The following is a 10,232-nucleotide window of genomic DNA, read 5'->3' on the forward strand; positions in this document are numbered from 1 at the left end:
GTTTTCTCCACTTGCAGTAAGAATTAACTCTTTACACAGCTGAACTGTTTTTCTCAGTCAGAGGTTAGAAACTAGAAGAAAACATGGAAATACCTGCAGAGTTTTAACACAGAGAGAGAGGGAGAGGGAGAAAATGAGTGAGCAAGAGAGGGAAAAGAAAGATAGAGAGTTGACAGTGTAGCAGTGTAGCCTACTGGTTGTTCATTCATTTGCACCTCTGCTGTTAGTTACTAGGAATATATGTCACTGTCACCGATATACTGCAGGGTATATACAGTAAAAAATAAAAATTGATGCTTGTATTCTCACCTCTGTCCCTGCAATGCTGTATGGTGTAGAGATACTAGTCTTACTGTGATACTGTCACTGACAGAGAAACACATTCAAGGGATGACAATTGACTTTAATATCCAACACTCGTAGTGGGTGGCTGTATGAACATAGTATACTGTATACACTCCAGTAAGCACATAGACCGATAGATGATCACTTTTTAAACGATTTAAACACATATGTAGTATTCTTCACAGGAGGTCACAATACACAGCCTGCCTAGACATAGGATATATTCTACCTGTTATGTGAACATGTCATGTTTGAAAATGCCTATCTAATGTTTCATATTGTATAAGGCCACTGGTTGCACAATGGTGGAAACAAACAATGGTGTTTGCAGCAGGTGGAAAAACAAATAATTGTCACAGTGACAGTAAGGGTAAACATATTGGTTTCCCTTGTGACAACAGATAGGATTGGCTTATTTCACGAGTTAGAATTTAAGGTTGAAACTCAGTCTGTGTGATTGACAGGAGAGATGATCAGAGGGACACAGTTTTTTACCACGACTTGTAATGCAAGCGCTAAATAATGGATAGAGTTTTTCAGTGAAGCTCCCACCTTCTGGGGGGTCTCTCTCAGGCGGAGGAGGACAACAGAGTCATCATTAGCTTGATATGTATTTCCAGTCTTCCGCCACATGGTCCAATATCCATCCTTAGGACTCATTGTTAGGTATCCCTTCCTGTTTGTGGACTCTCTGACCACTCCTAAATCCCAGTTAAGCCCATTCACCTGCACCTCATAGTAGAATCTCCCAGAGGAGAAGCCCTTATTTCCCAGGACACAGGCAGCTGGGTCAAAACTCTTTGTCAGGGAGACTATAACGCAGGTTTCCCGGTCTCACTTGTTTCCTGTTCTTAGACCGTGTGAGACAGAAGTGAGCAGTATCAGCGTCCAGAGTCACATCCACTGCATACTGCTGAATCCTCTTCAGCTCAGCATCACACAACTTCTTCACTCCACAGTGTCTCCTCCAGCTGAGAAGCAGCTCTCTGCAGGTTCCCCACACCCAGACTGCTGTGAACCCTGATCTCAGACCAGTCCTTAATGGGAGAAAGACTGCAGAGGGATGGGGAGCTCTGGAGGAGGTGGATGGGGAACTCACTACGTGAGAGCTGCTCCAGCATGTTTTAAAATGTCTATCGTACATCATAAGGCCATTGTTTGCACAATAAGTTGGAAACAAATAAAATATCACAGCGACAGTATTGGTTAACATATTGGTTGTCCTTTGTGACAACAGATATGATTCCCCAAGTTAGACTTGGAGGTTGCAACTCAGTCTGTGTATTCGACGGGACATATGATCAGAGGGATAGAGTTATGACCGCGTTTGGAAAAATACGGACTGAAGTATGGATAGAGTTTCTCAGTGAAGGTGCAGCCAGTGAAAGAGTAGATATGAGACCTGGCCTCCACATCATAAAAAGAGACCTGACCCTCCTCATAATCCACAAACACCCCCACCTTCTGGGGCTTCTCTCTCAGAAAGAGGGGGACAACAGAGTCTTCATTAGCTTGATACTCGTTCCCATTCCTCAGCACAACAGCCCAGTATAAATCAAGAGGGCTCAGACAAATGTCTCCCTTCCTGTTGCTGGACTCTCCGGCCACTCCTAAATCCCAGCTATCCCCTTTCACTTGTACCTCATAGTAAAATCTCCCTGAGGAGAAGCCCTCCTTTCCCATCACACTGGAACAGATGGAAAACCTACTTGGGTTGTCACGGTGATTGTTTGGTGTGTTTGACTGTCTCACTTGTTTCCTGTCCTTAGACAGGATGAGACACCTGTTTGCTGTATCAGGATCCAAAGTCACATCCACTGCATACTGCTGAATCATTTTCAGCTCAGCATCACACAACTTCTTCACTTCACTAATGAGTGTCTCCTCCAGCTGAGACGCTGCTCTCCTCAGAGTGCCCACACCCTGATCACTGTGAACACTTATCTTAGACCTGTCCTTGGTGGGAGGAAGGCTGCAGAGGGATGTGGAGCTCTGGAGGAGGTGGAGGTGATCCTCAGTGTGTGACAGCTGCTCCAGCTCAGTGTGTCTCCTCTGTAGCTCAGTGATTTCCTGCTCCAGCTCTTTAATGAGGCCTTCAGCCCGCCTCTCTGCTGCTTTCTGCTTCTCCTCGACCACCTCAATGATATCAGCCTGGCTTCTCTCAATGGAGCGCACCAGGGCAGTGAAGACCTGCACGCTGTCTGCTATCTCTCTCTCTGCGTCTCTCTTGCAGAGCACTATTGAGTATTTGATGTCCTTAACCTTCTGCAGTTGCTTCTGGATCATCTGCTGCACTTCTACCACCGTCTTCCCCAGCTGGGCTTTCTTCTTTCCATACTCTTCCTTTAGAGGGACGGTGTAGTGAGTCTTGTGGTCTGTTTTTATACACAAGACACAAACACACGTCTGGTCAGTCCTACAGAACATCTCCAGGAGTTTGCCATGTTCCTTACACACCCTGTCTTCCAGGTTCTCCACAGGATCGATCAGCTTGTGTTTCTTCAGGGCTGGGGCTATCTGATGAGCCTCCAGGTGAGTCTCACAGTAAGAGGCCAGACACACCACGCAAGACTTCAGGGCCTTGTGCTTCGTCCCAGTGCAGACGTCACAGGCCACTCCTCTAAGCTCAGTAGGGCAATGGTCTGGGCTGCTGGTAGCTTTCACTTGAACTGACTTCCTGAACTGAGCAGCCATCTCAGAAATGAAAGTATTGACAAAGAGATCTGGTCTCCTATCAAATGATTTTTTACACATTGGACACTGGCACAGGTCAGTGGTGTCCCAGTACTTTCTGATACAGGCCTTGCAGAAGTTGTGTCCACATGGAATGGCTACAGGATCAGTGAACACATCCAGACAGATAGAACACAGGAACTGCTCTTCAGACAGGAGACTGTTGGAGGACGCCATATCTAGACAGAGACCAAATGAGAAATCATGAGACATTTAATAGAATGAGTCCACTCACAAGACATTATGTTGGTCATAGTGCATAAGCTTATGTAAAGTGTCTTTCGAAAGGCACAAACAAATACAATGTAGCTTCAACTCTATAGTCGTCAAGGTGGAATTATGATACACTAGCTTCCCAATTCTAATAGATATTTTACCATGTTGCACAAGGAAAAATCCTGGAATGATCTCAAAAAACAGGTGAAGACATAAACACTAGTTAACCAGTTCTTCATCTGTCCATGCAATACTTACCTTTCTTTAACTGGGGCTGCTTTCTCAGCTCTTTCTGTTTGTAGTATCAAACAAGGCCTGGAGATTGTATGCAGTTATTAAAAAAAAGATTTGTGAAGAGAATGCAAGACTGTGCTTACGTGTACAATACACACTCCGTCTCTTTAAATTTCACTTCAACATAGTGAAACTAACATGCTCCTCCACATCTGATACTGTCAGATGTTTTTCTGCACTTCCTGGTATACTTAACCCTTTACATGGCTAGACTCTCTTTGACAAGCTAGTTTAACCAGTTAAATGTAACTAAATGTCATCAAATGTAATCTAGGTCATCCCCAAAAGTAATTATTCATCATGAGAGGACCATAAACATGAACTAGTAATGCTGCATACTCAAAGAAAGGTTAAAATCTCAGGTTTCTAGTGTAAATAGTTATAAATTGCTGAAGTGTAGTCACTTTTGAGGACACAAGCTCAAGTGCACAGTACGAATATGGTGAAAATATGAAATGTTTTGTATGATGTATTTCCTATGCAACAAAACACCCTAAAAATGTAAATAAAAATAGTGTATGAATAAGGCTTGACATGACTTATATGCGTTATAAATATAGCATAATCAAATTATAAAACTACTAACTATAATATTTCACCTTCCTTATAACTGTAAAATACATATTGTTTAGTGTTAGAGAACATTTGCATATTTTCTAAAGGTCCCTCTTGATCAAAACGTCTTCCCTCATCGCTGTGAACGTCTCACAGAGCTTGGCTTCCTGAACTCGTTAGGAACTCACCTTTCATATCATATTAATATTGTCTGTTTATGACAAACATAAATAGTTTTTGGTTTTAATATCTATAAATTATTTTAGATGAATGGCTATAAATCGATCTCTGAATGTGCGACCGTGATGAAACCACTCTCCCCTGCTAAGCTACGATGTAACGACTGCAGGCATGTGCTTTGTCAGTGGCTGCGGTGTAGGGTTCAGCCCGGAGTTCATGGACAGTCGGAAGAGCGAATGAAATGGTAGGAGGGACATCCCAGGGCTCTGTGCAGGCAAGTTCTTACACACCAATCTCAACAAACCATTTCTGTATGGACCTTGCTTTGTGTACGGCGGCATTGTCATGCTGAAACCGCAAAGGGCCTTCCTCAAACTGTTGCCACAAACATTCCTCAAACTGTTGCCACAAAGATAGAAGCACAGAATCGTCTAGAATGTCATTGTATGCTGTAGTGTTGTAACGAGTGCGCTGAGAGTCGGGAAGCAAGTACAGGGAGTGAGTGTTTTTAATAAATAAACAAAACAATAAACACAAACCACCAACAACGTACCGACATGAAACAGAGTCAATAACACCTGAGGAAAGAACCAAGGGGAGTGACAGATATAGGGAAGATAATCAAGGAGGTGATGGAGTCCAGGTGAGTGTCATAAGGTGCTGGTGCGCTTGACGATGGTGACAGGTGTGCAGGATAATCAGCAGCCTGATGACCGAGAGGTCGGAGAGGGAGTATATGTGACAAGTGTTAAGATTTCGCTTCACTGAAACTAGGGGGCCTAGCCCGAACCATGAAAAACAGCCCCAGACCATTATTCCTCCTTCACCAAACTTTATAGTTGGCACTACGAGTTCTGGGAGAACACGTTCTCCTGGCATCTGCAAAACCCAGATTCGTCCGTCGGACTACCAGATGGCAGAGTCCAATAGGCATTGCGCATAGTGATCTTAGGCTTGTGTGCGGCTGCTCAGCCATAGAAACCCATTTTATGAAGCTCCCAACGAACAGTTCTTGTGCTGATGTTGCTTCCAGAGGAGGTTTAGAAGTCAGCAGTCCCGTTCTGTGAGCTTGTATGGCCTACCACTTCTCGGCTGAGCCGTTGTGGCTCCTAGACGTTTCCACTTCACAATAACAGCGCTTACATTTGACCAGAGCAGACATTTGACGAACTGACATGGTATCCAATGATGGTGACAAAGTCATATAGTGTATAATACAGTGGAGACATGGCTTCACTTATCCAATGACATACAGATTAGTTAAGAGTTAGGGTTCTTCAAGAAAAGTAGGAAGTAGTCATTCGTTGCGCACAACACAAGCTCTTATCATTTAGTCATTATGCTCCATTCCACCTTCCACTGTTCTGATGGTCGCTAGGCAACTCTCTTTCATGGTTGGACGTGAAACCATATTGGCCCCCTCTCTCTCTGTGTGCTTGCATGTAGACATGCGGTCTGGTTAAGTGGTATGTGTGTTAGGGGACCTGTTCTCACTCATGAGGATGAGGAGTGTAATTCAGTGGGAGAGGCAAAGTGCTGAGTGGGTTGGGCCTGGTTGGGAAAGGTCACAGTGCTCCCTGTCAGTGACAACCCCTCTGTACTCCACACCAACACCCACTCACTGGCTTTACACTCCACTGTGCCTGAACAGAATGGAGACACACACATACACACTCTTACTCTCACACACTCATACTCACCCACACAGACTTGCGCTGTCATACACATGCCCACAAGCATACACACTCACACTGTCACACACACAGATTCTCTCACACTAAAATGATTTCTCTCTCACACACACACTCCTGTACACACTCGTCTCCCAGACAGTGGAGCCCTGCAGCGTGAGGGGACAGTCAGTGTGGTTGTGGTTCATCTAGCTGGACAGCTCCTCGTTACTTCTTACTAACTCCTCATTAATCACCCACTCAGCACTATCTTATTCTCTATCATTACAGACTACATTTTGATTTTCCTTTTTTTTTTTTTTGTCAGTTGTCCATTAAAAGGTTGGTTATATCTGTGGCCTCCTTCTCTGAGCTCAACCTTGCGCTCTCCTCTGACTCCGTCACACACAGACACTCACCACAGACAGTAGTGATTTCAGCCCTCTACTGATTATTCTACTGATTTCACCTTTGTTTAAACCACAAGAATCTCTTTAGGTTGAAAAACTATTTTTCGAGAGAGAATCTGGCTAGAAACTTACTAAAGACGTGGGATGAAGAGGAGAGTTAGGGTGGGAGATGCACCCTGATGCGCCCACTCTGTCGTCAGACTGTGAGGACAAAACTGATTATTGCTACAACCTAGAAAACATATCATTAATTGTGATTATTGGTATGTTATTAATCACTGTTAATTCTTTGTTTTCTGCCCTGCATCTCTCATATAGTGATGTCCACCTGCTCTGAGGCGGGGGAGAATGAAAGGGAGAGGAGGAGAGGAAGGCACTTCCAGCAAGTGTGCTACTACTGGCACACAGATCTTCTCCTCACACACTGGCTTTACCGACTCGCCCACTAGGTGGCACCACATCCCCTGTCAGACAGGTAAGAGTCAGTGGCTGTCCCCGAAATCTGTCTTGCCTACTACTTACTAAAATGACATACCGTGTACTAATAGTACTACATACTATTTAGAACGTACTTTTAAGTAAAAACGTATGCATTAAGTAACAAATATCAATATACTTCTCATTCATACTGAGAAGGCGTCATCTAATGCACAATCCCGCTTGTTCGCCGCAATTTGTTTATTGTTGTCAAACACGTGAGTGTGAAAAGACAATTCTCTTCCTCAAAGGTGTGCAGCGAATTCTACTTGATGAAAAGCCGGAATGACATCCTGGCATTTGAATAATAATCCATTTTCGAAATTTCACATAGCCTATTATAAAACGTTCTATTTTCGAATACATAAAAAGTCTACCATTTAGAACTCAAGCAGCGTACGAGTATTCGGGCACGGCCACTGGCTGCCTTACAAATTACATGACACCCTGTTATTCCCCATACGGTGCAGTTTAAAATAGCTGATGATAATTTAGGATTACTATGAAATCATATTATGACATAAGGAGGTCATATGTGCTCATGACAAGTCTTACATTACTGTATCATAACGTATTGTATGTTTTGGCTGTAGTGTTACATTACTTGCAGACAGCAAATGAGCAACGCATAAACTGGAGTGTATCTGTGAATCGACTTTGCTCTCGCTGAATCAGCTGGCTGTCAGTCAAGTGGTGGTGGGTAGGTTTGGCTAATCAGCACAGCCAATTCAGAGCCCCTCCCGCACCAACAGGACACACCCCTCTTCCGCACAAATACCCACCATCAAAGTAGTGAAGTTAACACACACACAGCACATGCACATAACTTGTGTATACCTCTGTACACACGTTATGTACACTCTGCACCTCACACATCGCACACACAAACAACTACAGCTATAACACTTGTTTTGTTGACATTTCAGATGAAAATACCTTTTTTCCAGACAAATGAAACATGCACAGCAAAAATTGTGTGCAGGAATAATTTGGTCCAATAACATTACTAGTATCTTGTGGATACCATGATCGCACATATAAACAATCTAAAACATATATTTCTAATGTTCTACAATAAATGTGAATTTCCACGAAAAGGGTTGTCAAGTTTCCGGAATTTCAAAACCCTCCACAGACAATAAACCTGACAAGTTGGCAATATATAAACACAATAAGTGTGCTTGGAAATGGGGGAGTTTTTGTTCCTGCCTCATATGTTCAGGAATTACACTTAATTACAGTAAAGAAGACTAGAGTTTCTCAACCCTGCACACACATACAATGTTATCAACATAACTTTGAGTGACGTAGTCCTCTCTGTCGCCAGCCCCCTTTATAACCCTGGGTGTGGGACAGCATAAAGAGGAGCACTCGAGCTACGCAGAACAGTCAGTTCTTTAAGACTACGCAGAACATTCTAGTCTTTTGCAGAATATATAATAAAAATGAAGGAAGTTCTAGCCTTGCTACTGCTGTCTCTGTGCTGCTGCCTGTCCAGGGGACTGGGTGATAATCGGGACAGTGAGGGGTGCCAGGGGACTGGGGCTAGTCTAGCTGTCTGTCTTCCCGACACCTGTGCCCTGTTCAGGGAACTTGCAGCCATGAAAGAGAGACTAGGAACCATGGACCAGACGCAGGCTGCCCTGAAGGAAAGTTTTGGGGCCATGGGACAGAAACTGGGAGCTGTGGAGACCAAGCTACAGGGCAGTGAGAGTCAAGTGGAGGAGCTGAAGAAAGTGAATACAGGTAAGTAGCACAGAGATGTAACAAGCAAAGCATTCTGTGAAGTGTTATACAGCTTCATACACTTATTCTTATTTCATTTATTTGAACTTTGTCTTATTGATTACTATTTTGAATACGATTCCCATAGGGCGGCGCACAATTGGCCCAGCGTTGTCCGGGTTTGGCCGTTGTAGGCCGTCATTGTAAATAATAATTTGTTCTTAACTGACTTGCCTAGTTAAATAAAGGTACCATTTTTTTTAAATGATAATAATAATAATAATTTGTTGAGCCTTTACTACCCTGTAATGTTGAGGTTTTATTATGAAATCTTTTCTGTTATTACAGCTCAAGAGGAAGAACTGAAAGCCTTGAAGAAGAGCTTATCAACTGGTAAGAGCAAGGTTCCACTCTGCCTCAAAGTGGCATCTATCTATTTATGATCTTCTTGATATCTACTTGATTGTTCGTTCATTAATTCATTAATTCATTCCCCAGCCCAGCCAAAGGTGGCCTTCTCTGTAGCTCTCAGAGACTCTGGCAGTGGGAATATTGGACCTTTCACCACCAATACCCCTTTACAGTACAAAAGAGTCTTCTCCAACACCGGCAGTAGCTACAATCCTGCTACAGGTACTGTGTGTGTGTGTGTGCGTGCGTGCGTGTGCGTGCGTGTGCGCGTGCGTGCGTGATTGCGTTGTCAATCAAGTAGTGTTATTTATCTCCCTTCATAGGCATCTTCACAGCCATGGTCAGAGGGATGTACTGCTTCCGCTACTCCATGTACAGCAACAACTCTGGCCGTCCCAACTCTGTCGTGTCTCTGATGAAGAACAGTGAGATGCTGGTTACTACATGGAACACTGATGACAGTATGAATGTCCACGAAAGCGCGAGCAACGCAGCGGTAGTACAATTGGAGGTGGGAGACAGTGTTTACATCCAGCTCTGGGCTAAAAGGGTCCTCTATGATGACAGTAATAACTATAACACCTTTACTGGGTTCCTACTGTTCACCGTGTAACAACACTAGTTGATTTAACTGAGGTTTTGTCAAAATTTGAATTGATTGACAAGATATTCATTTGGCCACACAGTATAGGTTTTCAAAACAAATACATCATAACTGTATAAGAGTGAAACGAAATAAAAGTGAATTGGCTTCCTGTATTTTATCTGGTGGTTTTCTGGCCCCTTCCTGACTAATGTGTTGAAACAGATCTATTTGGATCTGTACATTTCTCCTGAGGCCACTAGCTAGGGCATTACCTGATGTAATGTTATGACAGGGTATTAGTGTGCTGCTGGTCCCTGTGCTGTGACAGTCAGTTGACACCATGGAAATCCTGTGGGCTGAGCTGCTCGCTGCTGCTGCCAGAGAGGCTGAATCAACGACACAACGTCTAAACAACAGGCCCACTGCGGCCAAGGCCATTGTCTTACCTTTGTACTGACGTTGTGTGTGTGTGTCCTGTGGAGGCGCGTACACACGTCATATATCACCACAGAGGAGCCATAATGACAAGCTGCAGGAACACTGAATGCATATAGTCGCTGGTGAAAGTCTACACACCCCTTGCGCAGTCTTCACATTTTGCTGCCTTCAAAATAAATCTTTAAAGGGATT

The 10,232-nt window shown here is 43.7% G+C and overlaps 2 protein-coding genes across 2 annotated transcripts; one reads left to right on the forward strand and one right to left on the reverse strand.

Annotated features, from left to right (window-relative positions):
• Window positions 1-382: 382 nt before the first annotated feature.
• LOC139552176 (E3 ubiquitin-protein ligase TRIM39-like) lies at window positions 383-3,714 on the reverse strand. Its single transcript, XM_071363624.1, has 2 exons — window positions 3,553-3,714; window positions 383-3,257 (listed from the first exon to the last, which is right to left on the reverse strand). Exon 2 carries the CDS (start codon window positions 3,253-3,255, stop codon window positions 1,618-1,620), a length of 1,638 nt encoding a protein of 545 aa, XP_071219725.1. The 5' UTR covers window positions 3,256-3,257; window positions 3,553-3,714; the 3' UTR covers window positions 383-1,617.
• A 3,516-nt stretch (window positions 3,715-7,230) lies between these two features.
• On the forward strand, window positions 7,231-9,775 carry LOC139552177 (complement C1q-like protein 2). Its single transcript, XM_071363625.1, has 4 exons — window positions 7,231-8,626; window positions 8,954-8,998; window positions 9,104-9,238; window positions 9,340-9,775. The coding sequence occupies exons 1-4, from the start codon at window positions 8,326-8,328 to the stop codon at window positions 9,627-9,629; spliced, it is 771 nt and encodes a 256-aa protein (XP_071219726.1). The 5' UTR covers window positions 7,231-8,325; the 3' UTR covers window positions 9,630-9,775.
• The last annotated feature ends 457 nt before the right edge of the window (window positions 9,776-10,232 follow it).

This window comes from Salvelinus alpinus, chromosome 24 (assembly GCF_045679555.1).
Source record: "Salvelinus alpinus chromosome 24, SLU_Salpinus.1, whole genome shotgun sequence".
Taxonomy (NCBI): Eukaryota; Metazoa; Chordata; class Actinopteri; order Salmoniformes; family Salmonidae; genus Salvelinus; species Salvelinus alpinus.

Excerpts from the sequence above, each read along its gene's own strand:
- LOC139552176 (XM_071363624.1), bottom strand. The coding sequence starts at position 3,255 with ATGGCGTCCTCCAACAGTCTCCTGTCTGAAGAGCAGTTCCTGTGTTCT.
- LOC139552177 (XM_071363625.1), top strand. The coding sequence starts at position 8,326 with ATGAAGGAAGTTCTAGCCTTGCTACTGCTGTCTCTGTGCTGCTGCCTG. Across the intron at positions 8,627-8,953 it reads GCTGAAGAAAGTGAATACAG|CTCAAGAGGAAGAACTGAAA; the intron begins GTAAGTAGCACA and ends CTGTTATTACAG. Across the intron at positions 9,239-9,339 it reads TAGCTACAATCCTGCTACAG|GCATCTTCACAGCCATGGTC; the intron begins GTACTGTGTGTG and ends CTCCCTTCATAG.